This window comes from Macaca thibetana, chromosome 3, assembly GCF_024542745.1.
Source record: "Macaca thibetana thibetana isolate TM-01 chromosome 3, ASM2454274v1, whole genome shotgun sequence".
NCBI classification, from domain to species: domain Eukaryota; kingdom Metazoa; phylum Chordata; class Mammalia; order Primates; family Cercopithecidae; genus Macaca; species Macaca thibetana.
In genome coordinates this window covers 8,073,658-8,090,028 of record NC_065580.1, presented here as the reverse complement: position 1 = coordinate 8,090,028, position 16,371 = coordinate 8,073,658, and the positions used below count along the sequence as shown (strand labels likewise).

General features: G+C 48.4%; 2 protein-coding genes across 4 annotated transcripts in view; both read right to left on the bottom strand.

Moving 5' to 3' along the window:
* Positions 1–2,716, bottom strand: part of SMARCD3 (SWI/SNF related, matrix associated, actin dependent regulator of chromatin, subfamily d, member 3) — a 38,185-nt gene extending 35,469 nt beyond the window's left edge. For all 3 annotated transcript variants that reach the window (XM_050785883.1, XM_050785885.1, XM_050785886.1), the window contains exons 1-2: positions 2,624–2,716; positions 673–810 (exon numbers count right to left, since the gene is read on the bottom strand). In XM_050785883.1, coding sequence (XP_050641840.1) covers positions 673–711 — 39 coding nt within the window. In that variant the 5' untranslated portion in view covers positions 712–810; positions 2,624–2,716. The remainder of the gene's footprint in view (positions 1–672; positions 811–2,623) is intronic.
* Positions 1–16,371, bottom strand: part of ABCF2 (ATP binding cassette subfamily F member 2) — a 196,276-nt gene that overhangs the window by 61,263 nt on the left and 118,642 nt on the right. The window lies entirely within an intron of this gene.

Genomic DNA, 16,371 nt, shown 5'->3' with positions numbered 1-16,371 from the left:
GGACCATCTTCCTCTCACTCCTTGGGGAGGAGGCTTAGGAGGGCCCTACAAGCAAGCAATGGTCCCAGAGTGCATCAGAGCTAGAGGTGCACCTGGGCCAGGGCAGGGTTGGCTCCCACCGCGGGCTGTGCAATAGACGACTGCTACCTCCCTCCTGCCACAAGCAGAACCCTGCCTGGGGCCCTGCAGGGTTTTTAGAGGTTTCTGAGCACAAGTTGTGCCAAGGAATCAGCAGGTTCCTTCCAGCTCGCAGAGAGCATGTGGTGTGTGTGCATGTGAGCATGTGCACGTATGCGTACGCTTCTGCATGCACAGTGAGAGGAGATGGGGTGTTGTCTGGGTGTCTGGGTGGGGAGGAAGTGGAGCATGCCAGAGCCCAGACTATGCTCACATGAACCCAAAACTTGGTTTCAGGCTAGTTGTCCCTGGCTCAGAACAGCTTTGAGAGGCAGGACCTAAGGACACCAGGAGGTGAGAGGGCACACAGAAAAGGGAGTGTGGGATGGAGGGAAGGACATTAATGACAGGTGTCAGCAGGGGTGGGGAGAGGGACAGAGAGGCCCTGCCATGGGCAGGAGGGGCCATGTGGTGGGAGCAGGGGCCAAGGGCTGGCCGACTCTCCATGGGGCCCAGAGCTCCTGCTCCTGGGCTGGCAGGGGAGGAGGCACCTACCTGTACCACGGTGGGTGGGTGCTGAAGGCCTGGAGTCATAGACAGCAGGGTCCTGCACCTGGAGAGTCATCCAGTGCCCCCTCGGTGCCTGGGCCCGGAGCCCACTGCGCCTGTAGCACCAAGGGCCATTCTGAGGATCTGGAAGGAGAGGTCACACCCTGAGCCCCAAGGTAGATTCAAGGAGGCCTCGGGAGGCTGGGAAGAAGCCAAACTCCCTGGAGCAGAGGTCAGAGGAAGCCAGGAAGCTGTGCAGAACAAAGGGGCTAGGATGGAGGCAACCAGCACAGGCCAGCTGGGTCTAGGGTGGCACAAGGCAGGGAGTGGGTGGGAGCACTATGTGCGGGGAGCAGACAGATACCGGCCCCAGGGTCCTGCGGGACAAAGAACTTGAAAGACAGAGCAGGGACCCCAGGCAGAGCCCAAAGCCTGACTGGAGAGGCCAGTTTTTGGGGTGTGGCAATGGTTGGAGGGAGAGAGCTGGGCATTGGAGGCAAAGACCAGAGGGCAGGTCAGGATGGTAACCGGGATGGTCCTGGAGCCCAGGGGCACGGAGGGACTCCAGAGGTGGCAGGCAGGTAGTCAGCCTGCTCCATGACCACTGGCTGGCCTAGGCACCTCTCTCCTGGTCCCTGCTAGTGCCTGCTCTGTCCAGTCCTGCCCTGCTTCCTTCCTTGCTGGAAGAGCAGGAAGGTCTCCAGCTTGTTGGGTCAGGACCCAACGTATGAACTGAAGTCCCTGAGCAGACCGTGGGGCATGGGAGCCAAGAAGAGAGCAGTGCTGTAGGAGTGGGGTGTGGGTGACAGAGGTGGGGCTTGGGAGTGGCTCAGGGTCTGGTTAAGCCATGTGGACAAAAGGGGCTGCTGCGGATGGATGAACCCTGACTAGGGTTGGGAGGAAAGGGGATGAGAAGGGAGGAGGCTGGAGACAGGGAGTGCTGGGGATGGGAGAGCTGGTGGGGTCTGGGAGACACAGTGGGAGGGGAGGATGAGAGGACGATGCAATAGGGGAGGGGTTACCAGCCCAGGGTTGGGAGGAAGTGCCCTGCAGGAAGGTGGGGGACAGAGGGACAACCTGAATAGGAGAGGGGTATCCAGGGAAGACGGTAGCAAGTGGAGACAGGGAAGGTGCCAGGCAGGGGAATGATGGGAAGGTGCTAGGTAGGGGAAGGAGGGAGAGGATGCCAGGCAGGGGAAGGAGGGAAGGTGCCAGACAGGGGGAGTAGGAAGCAGAGCATGCAAGGCAGGAGCAGGTTGAGAAAGTGCTCGGCAGGGGGGAGGTGACAGGCAATGGGAGGAGGTGGTGCCAGACAGGGGGAGGAGGGGAAGGTGCCAGGCAGGAGGGTGCCAGACGAGGGAAGGAGGGGAGATGCAGGTGGAAGGAGGATAGGAAGGTACTGGAGAGGGAAGGAGAGGAAGATGCCAGGCAGTGATGGGGAGGAGGTGCTGTCACAGAGGGGCTGAATGGGAGTCTGCCAGTCAGGGAAGAGGTGCAAGGAAGGGGTAGGAGGAAGAGGTACCAGGTTGGGGTGGGGGTGGAGGGAGGTGCCAGGCGGGGGGACGGAAAGAGTCAGGAGTAGGGGAGATACCTGGAAAGGAGGAGGGGAGGAAGATGCCAGGAAGGGAGAAGGGGATGCCAGGTAGGGAGGAGGGGAAGTGCCAGGTGAGGGGAAGGTGCCAGGCAAGAGAAGGAGGGGGGATGCCTGGCAGGGGGAGAAGGGATGCCAGGCAGCAGGAGGAGGGGGATGCCAGGCAGGGGGAGAAGGGATGCCAGGCAGGGAGGAGAAGGGATGCCAGGCAGGAGGAGGAGGGGGATGCCAGGCATGGGGGAGGAGGAGGATGCCAACAGAGGCGAACAGAGACTGCCAGGCAGGGAAGGCGGGGGCGCCGGCGCAGCGCGGCCGGGAGGCGCCTTCGCCAAGGGCCGTGGGGGCCGCGCGGCGCGGGTCGCTCACCTGCTCCCCCGGGACCCCGGCCCGGAGCGCGGCCGCCCGCTCCCGGCTCGGCGCTCGGCTCGGCCCGGCGCCTGCGCCGCTGCAGCCCGGAGCGGGGGAGGCGCAGGGAGCGTCTGCAAAGAGCGAGGAGCTTAATAATGAGTTAGGGACCGGAGCAGGAAGCGTCGCCCCATCCAACCGTCGGTGTACTGGCCAGCTCGGAGCCCAGCGGCGGGCCCTGGCCAGACCCGTTGTGATCTTCAGCCTGTACACAGATGTGTCGTAGGTCTGTGCTTGCATCTACACGCCCACGAGTCACACACGCAGTCAGCATCTTGTGTGGCCGCAGACATCACCTACACTAGGACCACACACGCGCATGCACGTGGGCGCGCACACACAGGCACACAAACAGTTGCGCTCACACACAGATTGAGTCAGATCATTCTATGTGACTGCAGACATTACCAGATGAGGTCCCGCACCCATGTGCATACCCGCTCCCACCCTCCACACACACACCCTGGGAGACTTTGGGTCCATCAAGCCTCAGGGCCATGTTCTCACTAATGCCAATCTTCCCCTTTTATGTACTCAACGCTTAACTTTGCAGCTTGGAGAAGCCTCTTCCCAACTTCCAGCCAGACAAGCCCATCTCTGGCCATCTCATGGGCTCTTCCAGGGCCGGATCTCACAGGGCTGAGCTTCCACAGTGCCCAGCACAGAGGGGGACCCCAGCCTACCTGAAGAATGAAGGAGCCCTAGAGAGCTCAAGCAAGGGCAGGGGAAGTGGGAGCACCTCCCTAAGCAGCCAGCGGGCAGGGAGCCTGCCAGCATTTGGGGACAGGTGGGCCTGGCAGGCCCCCAGTAGGAGGCAGGCAGGCAGCAGGGACCCATGGTCTGAGGCTGAGGTCAAGGTTAGGTCCTTCTCCCTCAGGTTCCCACCTCTGCCCTCCCAGATATCCAGCCACTCCCCAGGCCAGACCACGCCCTCAACACTTAGGGGTATTTTGGGGTCTGGGCTCTGCACTGCCTGGGTTTGTCTCCGTGATAGGCAGGCCCAAGGCAGAGACAGAGCTTTTCCACCCCTTCCCTTTCTGGTACCTTCCTATCATCCCTCCATCTGAAAATATTTCTGTTTCATTGTTTAATTTTTTTTTTTTTTTTTGAGATGAAGTCTTTCTCTTGTCCCCCAGGCTGGAGTGTGATGGTGCGATCTTGGCTCACTGCAACCTCGGCCTCCCGGGTTCAAGCTATTCTTCTGCCTCAGCCTCCCGAGTAGCTGGGATTACAGGCACCTGCCACCATGCCTGGCTAATTTTTGTATTTTTAGTAGAGACGGGGTTTCACCACATTGGCTAGACTGGTCTCGAACTCCTGACCTCAGGTGATCTGCCCACCTTGGCCTCCCAAAGTGCTGGGACTACAGGCGTGAGCCACCGCAACCGGCATGTTTTAAATTTTTAATTGTGATAAAATAAACGTAATGTAAAATTTGTCATCTTAGCCATTTTGAAGCGTATGTTAGGTATTGTAAAGTATATTCACATTGTTGTACAATCAATCTCCGGAACTCTTTCCATCATCCCAAACTGGAATTCTGTATCCATCTAACAACAACTCCCCCTTCCCCCTTCCTGTCCTCTGGCAACCACGTTCTACTTTCTGTCCATAAATTTGACTACTCCATGTACCTCATAGAGTGCCTTTGTGCTGGTTTATTTCACTTCACACAATGTCTTCAAGGTTCATCCACATTGTAACATGAGTCAGAATTTTCTTCCTTTTTAAGGCCGAAATGTATTCCATTGTGTGTATACACCTCTGTTGTTGTTGTTGTTGTTGTTGTTATTGTTGTTTTAGAGATGGGATCTTACTCTGTCGCCCATGCTGGAGTGCAGTGGCATGATCTAGGCTTGCTGCAGCCTCAGAGTTCTGGGCTAAAGTGATCGTCTCGCTTCAGCCTCCTAACTAGTTGGGACTACAGGTGCACACCACCATACCAGGCTAGTTTTTGTATTTTTTGTAGCGATGGGGTTTCGCCATGTTGCCCAGTCTGGTCTTGAACTCTTGAGCTCAGGCAATCCACCCAGCTCGGCCTCCCAAAGTGCTGGGATTACAGGTGTGAGCCACTGCACTGTTGTTTATCCATTGATTTGCTGTGAGACACTTGGGATGCTTCCATCATCTGGCTGTTGTGATTCGTGCTTTTACTCCCCTTTTAAAACATGCTGACATCAAACAGGAAGGAAACTGAGCCCTGAGAAGACGTTCTCAGCCTTCCCCTGCCCCTTCCCCCAGCGCCTGTGTTTCTACCTTCAGGACCCTTACCCCAGGCACTCTTACACCTCTGGCTACTCAGAGGACCCGCTATGGACATTTTAACCAAATTTGCTTACTTAATGCCCTTCATCAAAACTGATTATTGTACGCATTTTCATAAAGGGGCCTGAGTCCATGCTAAGGAGAAATCCCTGCTGCCTTTCCCGGAGACATTTCCCTTTGAATGAGGGGTTTTTGGAGGTGCCGAGCCTTATAACCCCAGGAAATAAACCCGGAGACACTGCTTGGACTGCAGGTGTGGCAGGGAAGGGAGAGATGGGGTGGGTATTTTGAGTGGAAAGAGCATTGTCCAGTGAACTGGGAGAGGCTGAGAGCTTCTGAATGGTGGGTTTTGAAGAAGCTCAAAAGGCTCCCTGGGATCCAGACCCTGGTGCCCAGAGGTCAGCACTGGCTTCACTCCTTTGGGCAGAGGATAACCTGTGTAGAGGCAGTGTCTGCCCTCTCCCCACCATCTGAATGGCTTAATGCTGCCTTCCCCTCCCACTGTCACCAGCTATTAATTTGCAGAATAAGGGTGGAAAAGCCCTTCCAATGAGACAGTTAGTTAGTTTCAAAAGTGAGGAGGACAGTGAGGTGGCAGGGTCCTGACATGGGGATTGGCAGAGTGGGCCCAGAGGGAGAGAAGGCAGCCAAGACACAGTGGGGAATAGATGGGCACAGGCAGCATCAGACAGACAGGCCTGGCCTGGGTAGTGCAGGGAAGAGCAGCCAGATCGGCATTCGGTCCCATCTGACTCTGGCCCCACACCCCGCCGCCTCCCTTCCTCCTCCTCTGCCCTGGGAGCCTGGATTGGGGATAAGGTTATCAAGGATAAGTCTGTGGCTCCCCAGGTGTCGGGGAAGGGACATAAAGTTAGGGCGGCAGGTCTATCCCAGCATTCAAACTCGATTTCTAAATATCTCTTTCCTCATTTGTCTCTTCCTCTGAGCTGTGGCTCCAGGGAGGATAGGACTGGGACCCATCAGCCTAAACACTCTAGGGCCCAGCACAGCACCTGGCATGGAGTAAGAGGAAGATCCCAAGCCATGGCCACATGGGGGCAGGTAGGAGTCCTGGGAGGATGGGGTGCGTTGGGGGCCAGGGAGACCAGGCAGGGGTTAGACTGGGCTAGGGTTAGGGATCACGTTCAGGCATTCAGTCATTCGTGAGTGTCCGAGGCTGCTCACTGAGCACGTCTTGTATAGCAAGAATTCAGAAATGGCCTGAATGGTCATCAACAGGTGACAGATGACATAAATCCTGTGGCAGGTGTAAATAGGTGACAGGATAAATTTATCATTCAATGAATGCTATCAGACAACAGGGAAACTGTCCATATACCGATCTTAGAAGGATTCCAAAGATCTGTCAAGTGAGAAAAAGCAGGATGTGCAAACAGTATGTAAAGCATGCTTCCACATGTGAGTGTGCGAGCGTGTGCTGTGTGACATGTGCATGCACACATATGAGTGTGTGCACATGTGGTGTGTGTACACTCCTCCAGAAAAATGCAGAAGAAACTGGCCAGAGTGGTTGCCTCCAGTGAAGCTGGAGGACTGGGTTAGGGGGAAACTGACTTTCCATTGTGTATTCTTTTGTACCTTTTTGAATTTCAAATATTTCACCTATTCAAAAAATAAGTAAACATTTACAAAAACCACTCGTGTCATCATTTAGACTTTCAATATATTCTGGGCACCTGCTACATAAAATCAGACACAAAGCTCTTTGCCTTTAACCATGAACCCACACGTGACCCTCTCTGTGCTCATTCCCTCGTTCATTTTGCATTTTCCCCTCGAACATCTATTGTCAACATGTGCCTCGGTAATAGGGGTGAGGATGAATGAGATGCCGCTTGACCTACGGTGGGGTTAAGACTTCTTAACAACTGGCAACACGAGCTAGAAGGGGCTAGTGCTGTCACAGAGGCCAGGCCCAATGCCAGAGGAAAGAAAGTAGAATGGGACATGCCAGGGGCTGAGGGAGGGGGATTACTGTGCAATGAGGACACTGAGCTTCAGTTTCACAGAATGAGGAGCGTTCTGTGGGTGGATGGCAGTGGTGGCTGCACAGTACTGTGAATTTTTCAGTGTCACTGATCTGTACACTTAAAACAGTGAAGATGGCAAATTGTATGTGGTGTGTATTCTACCAAGTTTTAAAAACATTATAAGTGAAGACTGGGCGCAGGGGCTCATGCCTGTAATCTCAGCACTGTGGGAGGCCGAGGCGGGCAGATCACTTAAGGTCAGGTGTCTGAAACCAGGCTGGCCAGCATGGCGAAACCCCTCCTCTACTAAAAATACAAAAATTAGCGGGGCATAGTGACACATGCCTGTAATCCCAGCTACTCGGAAGGCTGAGGCAGGAGAATTGCTTGAATCCGGGAGGCGGAGGTTGCAGTCAGCCGAGTGCCACTGCACTCCAGCCTGGGCAACCGCCTAAGACTCCATCTCAAAAAAAAAAAACAAAAGTGAAAACATGCCAGAAGGATGGAAAGAAGTGTTTATTCACCCACCACCTGTTGGGCTCTGTGAAAAGTGTTTGATCTTCCAATGGCCCTGCAGGGGGGACATTATTATTCACATTTACAGATGATAGGACACAGAGCCCAGGGAGATCTAGTGACATATTTGCTGCCACATAACCCACACATGGCAGGGCTGGGATTCAAATCCACACGTGTCAGACTTCTTCCCCCTCAACTGGTAGCCACTGGGGAAAGGAGTGCGAGCTGGAGGGTGAGGGCATTTCACAGAAGAGGCAGCCCTGGTGCTGAGTGTTGAGGGACCATTGAGTCACTACCTGTAGGCAAGAAGGGTAGGAGAGAGCCTGTCTTGAGAGGAACAGTCTGAGCTGCTATGGTGCATGGTGTGCCTGTGGACCCACCAGTGTGGTGGGGCGGGAAATAAGGCCAGCAAGGGGCACGCCTGAGGCGGAGGCTCTGAGATGCTCATGGAGGTGTGGGCTTGTCCTGGGCCATGGGGCATTGGCAGGCAAAGCTCTTAACCTGTCTGACTGGTGCCATACCTCCTGGAGCTCTTGGGTCCTGCTTCCGGAAGACTTTCAGCACCTACCACCCCATTCCTGATGGTCCCTCGAATATCCCCACAGATTGGGTCAAAAATTCCGGAAAATTTGCTTGAACCTAGGAGTTTGAGACTGCAGTGAGCTTTGATCATGCCACTGTACTCCAGGCTGGACAACAGAGCAAGACCTTATTTCTAAAAAAATAAAAAATAAGAAAAAATGTTCAGAAATTGCTCTGAGGTTAAATCAGATTAATTTTTTATTTAGTGTTTTTCTTTTCTTAAATAGTCCCCTCCCCAGTCGTATAAGCTTACGGCCCCACAACCTGGACCTGGACCTGCCCCTGGCTGAGCCAGATAGTAAACCATGAGTATTTTTTTTCCTGGGTCCCTTTTGTTTTCCCTGGAGTTAATGATCAGCTTTTTTTTTTTTTTTTTTAAATAGACTTTATTTTTCAGAGCGGTTTTAGATTTACAGCAAAATTAAGCAGAAAGTGCAGAGGTTTCCATAAACCTGCCGCCATATAGGTACAGCCTTCTCCACAATCAACATCTCCCATCAGACTGGCTGCCCACAGCTGTCATCCTGGAATCTCCCTTCACCATAGCCATGGGGATTCCATTCACCTCTCTTCTGTTCATTTATTTATTCAGCAAATAAGTATTGAGTCCTCACTATACGCCCAGCATTGTTGTAGGCACTGGAATACAGCACAGAACAAAATGAACAAAAGTTTCTGCCCCGTCGGAACTTATCATCGAATGGAAGAAATAGACAACAGCCAAGAAAAATATGTGAGGTGTTCATTCCAGTCATACAAGGCTGGTTGAATATTTCAAAATCAAGCAGTGTAATCTGCCGTATTAACAGATGGAAGAAGGAAAATCACACCACACTAAGCAATGCAGGAAAAGCGTTCAACAAAATTCAGCAACTATTTATGATAAAAAACTCTCAGAAAAATAGGAAAAGTGGGAAACTTCCTCACCATGATAAAGGGCATCTACAAAACACTTTGGGCTAATATCACACTGACTGGTGTGTGAAAGTTATGAGAATCAAAATGGAGTCATGTGTGTTAAAAACCTTGACAAACAGAGCCAGGGAAGGCCATTGAGGGAGAATTCTCACCCACAATGCCTGATAACAAGAACTATCACAAAACACTGCAAAAACCACAACCTTGCACAAAGGCCATTGCAACGTTACACACGCACAAATCCTTCTGTGAGGACATCCACTTGCCAATTGCCTGTCCAGTCTCAGATTGGGGCCACCCTTGTTACTGATTTTTGCAGCCAAGGATAATTATCTCAAAACAATTATGTTAATTCTCTTCATTTTTCCTTTAAAAACCTTAGTCTTCCTTTATTTCCCTGAATACGCACGTAATTTACTATCATGTGCATATTCCCACTGCAGTACTCTATTCCCAAATAAATATCATTTTCTTTCAGTGGGTCTCCCTCTCTGTTTATTATCTAGGTTGACAAGTGAAAGACTGAATGCTTTCTCCCTAAAATCGAGGAAAGGCAAGGATGTCTACTTTCACCATGCTTCTCTAGCATATTGTTGGAAGTTCTAGCCAGTGCAAGGCAAGAGAAGGAAATAAAAGTCATAGAGATAATAGAGAAGAAATAAAAGTGTCCCTATTTGCAGATGACATGATTGTCTACACAGAAAACACCAATAACACTACAAAAAACCTCTTAGAACTAATAAATAGGGTCAGCAAAGCTGCAGGATATAAAAGGATAAAGGAGGCCAAACCTAGTGGTTCACATCTACAATCCCAGCACTTTGGGAGGCCGAGGTGGGAGGATCATAAGAGGTGGGGAGTTTGAGACCAACCTGGCCAATATGATGAAACCCCGTCTCAACTAAAAATACAAAAATAGGCCGGGCGCGGTGGCTCAAGCCTGTAATCCCAGCACTTTGGGAGGCCGAGGTGGGCGGATCACGAGGTCAGGAGATCGAGACCATCCTGGCTAACACGGTGAAACCCCGTCTCTACTAAAAATACAAAAAAAAAAACTAGCCGGGCGCGGGTGGCGGGCGCCTGTAGTCCCAGCTACTCGGGAGGCTGAGGCAGGAGAATGGCGTAAACCCGGGAGGCGGAGCTTGCAGTGAGCTGAGATCCGGCCACTGCACTCCAGCCTGGGTGACAGAGCAAGACTCCGTCACAAAAAAAAAAAAAAAAAAAAAAAAAAAAAAATACAAAAATTAGCTGGGCATAGTGGCTTACGCATGTAATCCCAGCCACTCGGGAGACTGAGGTACTAGAATCACTTGAAATTGGGAGGCAGAGGTTGCAGTGAGCCAAGATCACGCCACTGAACTCCAGCCTGGGCGACAGGGCAAGACTCTTGTCTCCAAAAAAATAAATAAATAAATAAAAATAAAAAATAAAATAAAAGGATAAAGGATGCAAAATTATTATAATTATGCTTCTGTATACTAACAATGACCAAGCAGATACTAAAATTAAAAATACAATATCATTGACAATTGTCTAATAAAATGGAAATACTTAGTGCAAATCTAACAAAACATGTACAACACTTGCATGCTGAAAGCTACACAACATTGATGACAGAAGTCAAGGAAAATCTAAATAAATGGAGAGACATAGCATATTGATGGATTGGAAAATTCAACATAGTAAAGATGTAAATTCTCTCAAAATTGGTATACAGGTTTAATTCAATTCCTATCAAAATCCTTGCAAGAGTTTTTGTAGATAAAGAGATTATTTTAAAATTTACATGGAAAGCAAAGGAACTAAAAAACCTAAGATATTTTAAAAATAGAAGAATAAAGTGGGAGGAATCGCTCTGCCCCATGTTAAGGCTTATTATATAGCTACAGTAATAAGACAATGTGGCATTGGCAAAGGAATAGACACACAGATCAGTGGAACAGAACAGAGAACCCAGAAATAGACCCATGCAAATATGCCCAGCTGATTTTTGACAAAGGTTCAAAGTAATTCAATAGAGGAAAGATAGCCTTTCGATAAATGGTGTTGAAACAGCCAGACATCCAAAGGAGAAAAAAAAAAGAACTCCACCTAACCTTCACACCTTATACAAAAATTAACTCAAAATGGATCACAGACATAAATGTAAAAGATTAAGCTATAAAACTTGTAGGGCAAGCATAGTGACTCACGCCTATAATCCCAGCACTTCAGGAGGCTAAGGAGTTTGAGACCAACCTGGGCAGCATGATGAGACCACATCTTTACAAAGAAAAAATTGGCCAGGGGTTATGGCATGCACCTGTGGTCCTAGCTGCTTGGGAGGCTGAGGAGGAAGGATCCCTTGAGCCCGGGAGTTCAAGGCTGCAGTGAGCTATGATCATGCCACTGCACTTCAGTCTGGGCAACAGAACGAGAGCCTGTTGCAAAAAAACAAAAACAAAAAACCCAAAGCAAACAAACAATAAAAAACTAAAACTAAAACAAAAAACCAACTATGAAACTTTTAGAAAAAATATAAGAGAAAATCTTTGGGATCTTGGGCAAAGGGCCAAGTGAAGAATTCTTAGACTTGACACCAAACGCCCAATCCATAAAAGGAAAAACTGATAAATTGGATTTCATTAAAAAAAGAAAAACTTGTGTCTTGTGAAGACTTTTGCTCTGTGACAGAGGATGAAAATAAAAGCCACAAAATAGGAGAAAATATGTATAAGCTACGTATCAGACAAATGACTAGTATTTAGACTATAAAGAAGTTTTGAAACTCAGAGGTTAAAAAAAAACTCAAGTAACTCAATTAGAAAATGAGCAAAAAACACATATAGACTTACACCATAAAGGACATACAGATGGCAAATAAGCCTTTGAAAAGATGTTCAACATCAGCAGCTGTTACACTACACACCTCTCAGAATGGCTAAAATAGAAACCAGTAACAACAGCAAACGCTGGCGAGGATGTGGAGAAACTGAATCACTCATACATTGCTGGTGGGAATGCAAATTGGTACACTCTGGAAAACAGTTAGGCAGTTTCTTATAAAACCAAACATGCACTTAACCCAGCAATTGTACTCTTGGGCATTTATCCCAGAAAAAAAGAAAACTCATGTTCTCCCAAAAATCTACATACCAATGTTCAGATCAGCTTTATTTCTAATAGCCAAAATTGGAAACAACTTAAATTCCTTCAACGGGTAAATGGTTAAACAAACTGTTGCACACTCATACCACTGCATACTACTAAGTAATAAAAAGAAACAAAACACAGCCACACAGGGGAACTCCCAAATAATTTAAAAATTATTTCCATTTTTTGAGTTAACTGAAAGTGTGAAAAAGCTATTTTGAGTGAAAAAAAGCCAATCTCAAAATGTTACATACTCAATGATTCCATTTACATAACACTCTTGAAATGGCAAAATTAGAGAGATGGAGACCGCATCAATGCTTGCCAGGAGTTAAGGAGGGGACGGGGTAGGAGGGAAGTGGGTGTGGCTATGAGAGGGCAGTCTAAGGAGCTCTCATGGCGATGGAAACATCCAGAATCTTCACTCTTGTGCTGGGCTGATAATGGCTCCCAAAAATATGTCCACATCCTAATCCCCAGGACATCTAAATGTTACTTTATCTGGAAAAAAAGTCTTTGCAGATATAATTAACTTAAGGATTTGGAGAGGAGATTATCCTGGATTATCTGGGTGGGCCCTAAATGGCATCACCAGTGTTGTGAGGGATTTCACACACACACACACACACACACACACACACACACACACACACACACCCTGACCCACAGGAAAAGGTGATGGGAAGGTGGAGCACAGAAAGATGGATTAGATCAGCTGCCAGATGCTAGAAGAGCAAGGAACAGATTCCCTTTGGAGTCTCTGGAGGAAGCACAGCCCTGCCTATACCTTGACTTCAAGCTTCTTACCTCCAGAACTATGACAGCATAGATTTATCTTGTTTTCAGCCACCCAGTTTGTGGTAATTTGTTACAGCAGCCATAGGAAACCAACACAACTCTCCTCCTTGTGATATTGTGCTATAGTTTTGCAAGATGTTACTGTTGGGGACACTGGACAAAAGACACACATCTCTGCATTATTTCTTACAACTGCATGTGGATCTACAATTATCCCCACATAAAAAATTTAACTGAAGGATGGGAGCTGAAAAGTTCAGTATAGGTGGAGGAGGGGAACGAAGTACAAGGTCCCTTGATTTTCAGGGTCTGTGTTAAAGGAACAGCAATGTGACTGATGGACAGTGAGGTCAGAGAGATAATGGCCTCAATGTGTAGGGGGCAGTGAAGAGGATGGGTTGTGCAGGACTTTGTGGGGGTATTTAAAGACTTTGTCCCAGCCGGGCACGGTGGCTCATGCCTGTAATCCCAGCACTTTGGGAGGCCGAGGTGGGCAGATCACAAGGTCAGGAGATTGAGACCATCCTGGCTAACACGGTGAAATCCCATCTCTACTAAATATACAAAAAATTAGCCCAGTGTGGCAGTGTGCGCCTGTGGTGTCAGCTGCTGGGGCAGCTGAGGCAGGAGAATGGCGTGAACCCAGGAGGTGGAGCTTGCAGTGAGCCGAGATCGCGCCACTGCACTCTAGCCTGGATGACAGAGCAAGACTCCATCTCAAAAAAGAAAACAAACTTTATCCTTCACTCTGAATCAGACAGGAAGCCATTGCAGGATTTTGAGCAAGTATAGACATGATCTGATATTCATGTAAGTGGGACAATCTGCTGCCATACTGAGCATAGACTGTGAGGGACACAGTCTATGGCCCTTAACTCAAGGCAGGGAGACCGGTTAGGAGGATAGTGCCATCAATCAGGTAGGAGGCAATGGCTGGTTTGAATAAGATGGATTGGATTCTGAGTATGTTTTGAATAGAAGGTTGGATTCTGAGTATATTTTCAAATTAGAGCCAGTGGGATTTGCTCTCAGATTGCCCATGGGTGTGAAAGACAGACAGAAGGTAGGATGGCCCTAAAGATATGGCCTGATCCCAGCTGGAAGCATGGGACTGCTGTTACTTACATGAGGAAGGTTGAGAGGATAAGTTTGAGATGCTTATTGGACATCCAAAAGAGATGTCAAACTGGCACTTGGATGTAGGAGGCTGGAGCTTAAGCTGGAAATCTGCTTTTAGGAGTCAACATTTAGCTGGTAGTTTATGCCATGAGACTGGGTGAGTTCACCAAGGGAATGAACATTGAAAGAGAAGAGGCCCAAAGCCTGAGTCCTAGAGTATTTCAACACTAGGAGGTCAGATACAGGGAAAAGCCAGGAAAGGAGGCTGAGAAGGACCCAAGAGAAGAATGTGGCATCTTAGAAACCAACTCTAGAGGAAGCATTTTAGGGAGAAGAGTGATCAACCATTTCACGTGTTGCAGGTGGCCAAGTAAGTTGAAGACTGAGACTTGGCTGTTGCCTGTAGCAATGAGGAGGTCATTTGTTGACCTTGGTGAAAGTTTTGATGGGTCTGTAGGGCAAAGCCAGAAGGGGAGAAGATGAATTATAGACAACAACTAGAGACAGCCTGTTAGGGCAGTTTTATTGTGAAGAGGAGTTGGAGGGAGAAATGGGGTTGCAAAGGTTTCTTTAAAGTGGGGAAATTAACAGCATGTTTGTGAGCTGTTGGGAATGAGCCAGTAGAGGGAAATGTTGATGATGCTGGGGAGGGAGAAGACCATAGCTGGGGTAGTTTTCTTGAGTAAGCTGGAGACAAAAGCAGGGGCCATTCATCTATAGCAGCAGTTTTGAATTTGGGATGTATATTAAAAATCACCTGGAGAGCACTTAAAAATCACCATGGGTACACCTCAGACCCATGAAATCAGGGTCTGTGGGGATGACTTGACAGAGAACGTGGGGAAGGAACTGTATATGGGCACCAAACAGGTGGGTGTGAGGTGTAGTTGTGGGAGTGTGTGGAAGTTCTCTTCTGACAGCTGCTATTTCTTCAGTGAAATAGGAAGCAAAATTATCAACTGAGTGTGATGATAGGGGAGGAGATTTTGGAGGTTTGAGGGGAAGAGCAGGTGTGAAATGATGATTTTGGTGTGGAAAGGCTGCAGTCATTGGTAATGATGAGGTCTAGGGTAAGGCTAGGGAGATGAGATGCAAAGAGGGAATAAAGGGCAGGCTCATTGGATGAGAGGAGGGTAGGAATTGAGAGACCAGGGTCCTGGAAGGATCCTCTACATGGACATTCAAATTATCAGGAATTGGCCAGGTGTGGTGGCTAACGCCTATAATCCCAGCACTTTGGGAGGCTGAGGAGGGCAGATCACTTGCGATCAGGAGTTCAAGACCAGCCTGGCTAACATGATGAAACCCTGTCTCTACTAAAAATACAAAAGTAAGCTGGGTGTGATGGTGTGTGCCTATACTCCCAGTTACTTGGGAGGCTGAGGCAGGAGAATCATTTGAACCTGGGAGGCAGAGGTTGCAGTGAGCCAGGATCATGACTGTATACTCCAGCCTGGGCAACAGAGTGAGACTCTGTCTCAAAAACAAAACAAAACAAAACAAAACAAAAACAAAAAACAAACAAACAAACAAACAAAAAACCAAAAAATAAAAAAATAAAAAGCCAAATGATCAGGAATTAAGATGGGGGAGGTAGCAGAGAGAGAAATGTAGGAGGATTCTCTGTGGGTCTCAGTCAATGGAAGGGTGGAACTGGGGAGGAGCAGCCTCACATTCGATGCTTCAACAAAACACAACTATCTATAGGTCCCAGATGTTGCATCAGAACTCTTGTTTCTTGTATTCCCTGTCTTCCTCTTTTTTAGTTTAATTCCTTATTGGGGTGATCCTCATAATTGTATTTTATTTATTATTTTGCTAAGACTGGTGCAGTAGTCTCCTTACTGGTATTCCTGTCTCTAGTCTTGCTGCACTTCATGTGGCCTCTAACAAACCTCATCGCTTCTCTACATTTCCTCCAGTGTAACTTCTTGAACTACCAAATCGGCCCTGATCACTTCCTTGCTTAAAATCTTGCCATGAGCCACCATCCCTAGCAATAATCAGCTCACATTTGTCAGTCCCTGGCTGTGGCCATCACTTTGTTGAGTGCTTTATGTGTATTCTTTACGTTGATCTTCACAGGCACTCCAAAAGGTGTTGTGGGAAGTCAGGGATCCCGAACAGAGGGACCGGCTGAAGCCGTGGCAGAAGAACATAAATTGTGAAGATTTCATGGACATTTATCAGTTTCCAAAATTAATACTTCTATAATTTCTTACTCCTGTCTTACTTTAATCTCTTAATCCCATCATCTTCATAAGCTGAGGATGTATGTCACCTCAGGACCCTGTGATGATTGTGTTAACTGTACAAATTGTTTGTAAAACATGTATGTTTGAACAGTATGAAATCAGTGCACCCTGAAAAAGGACAGAATAACAG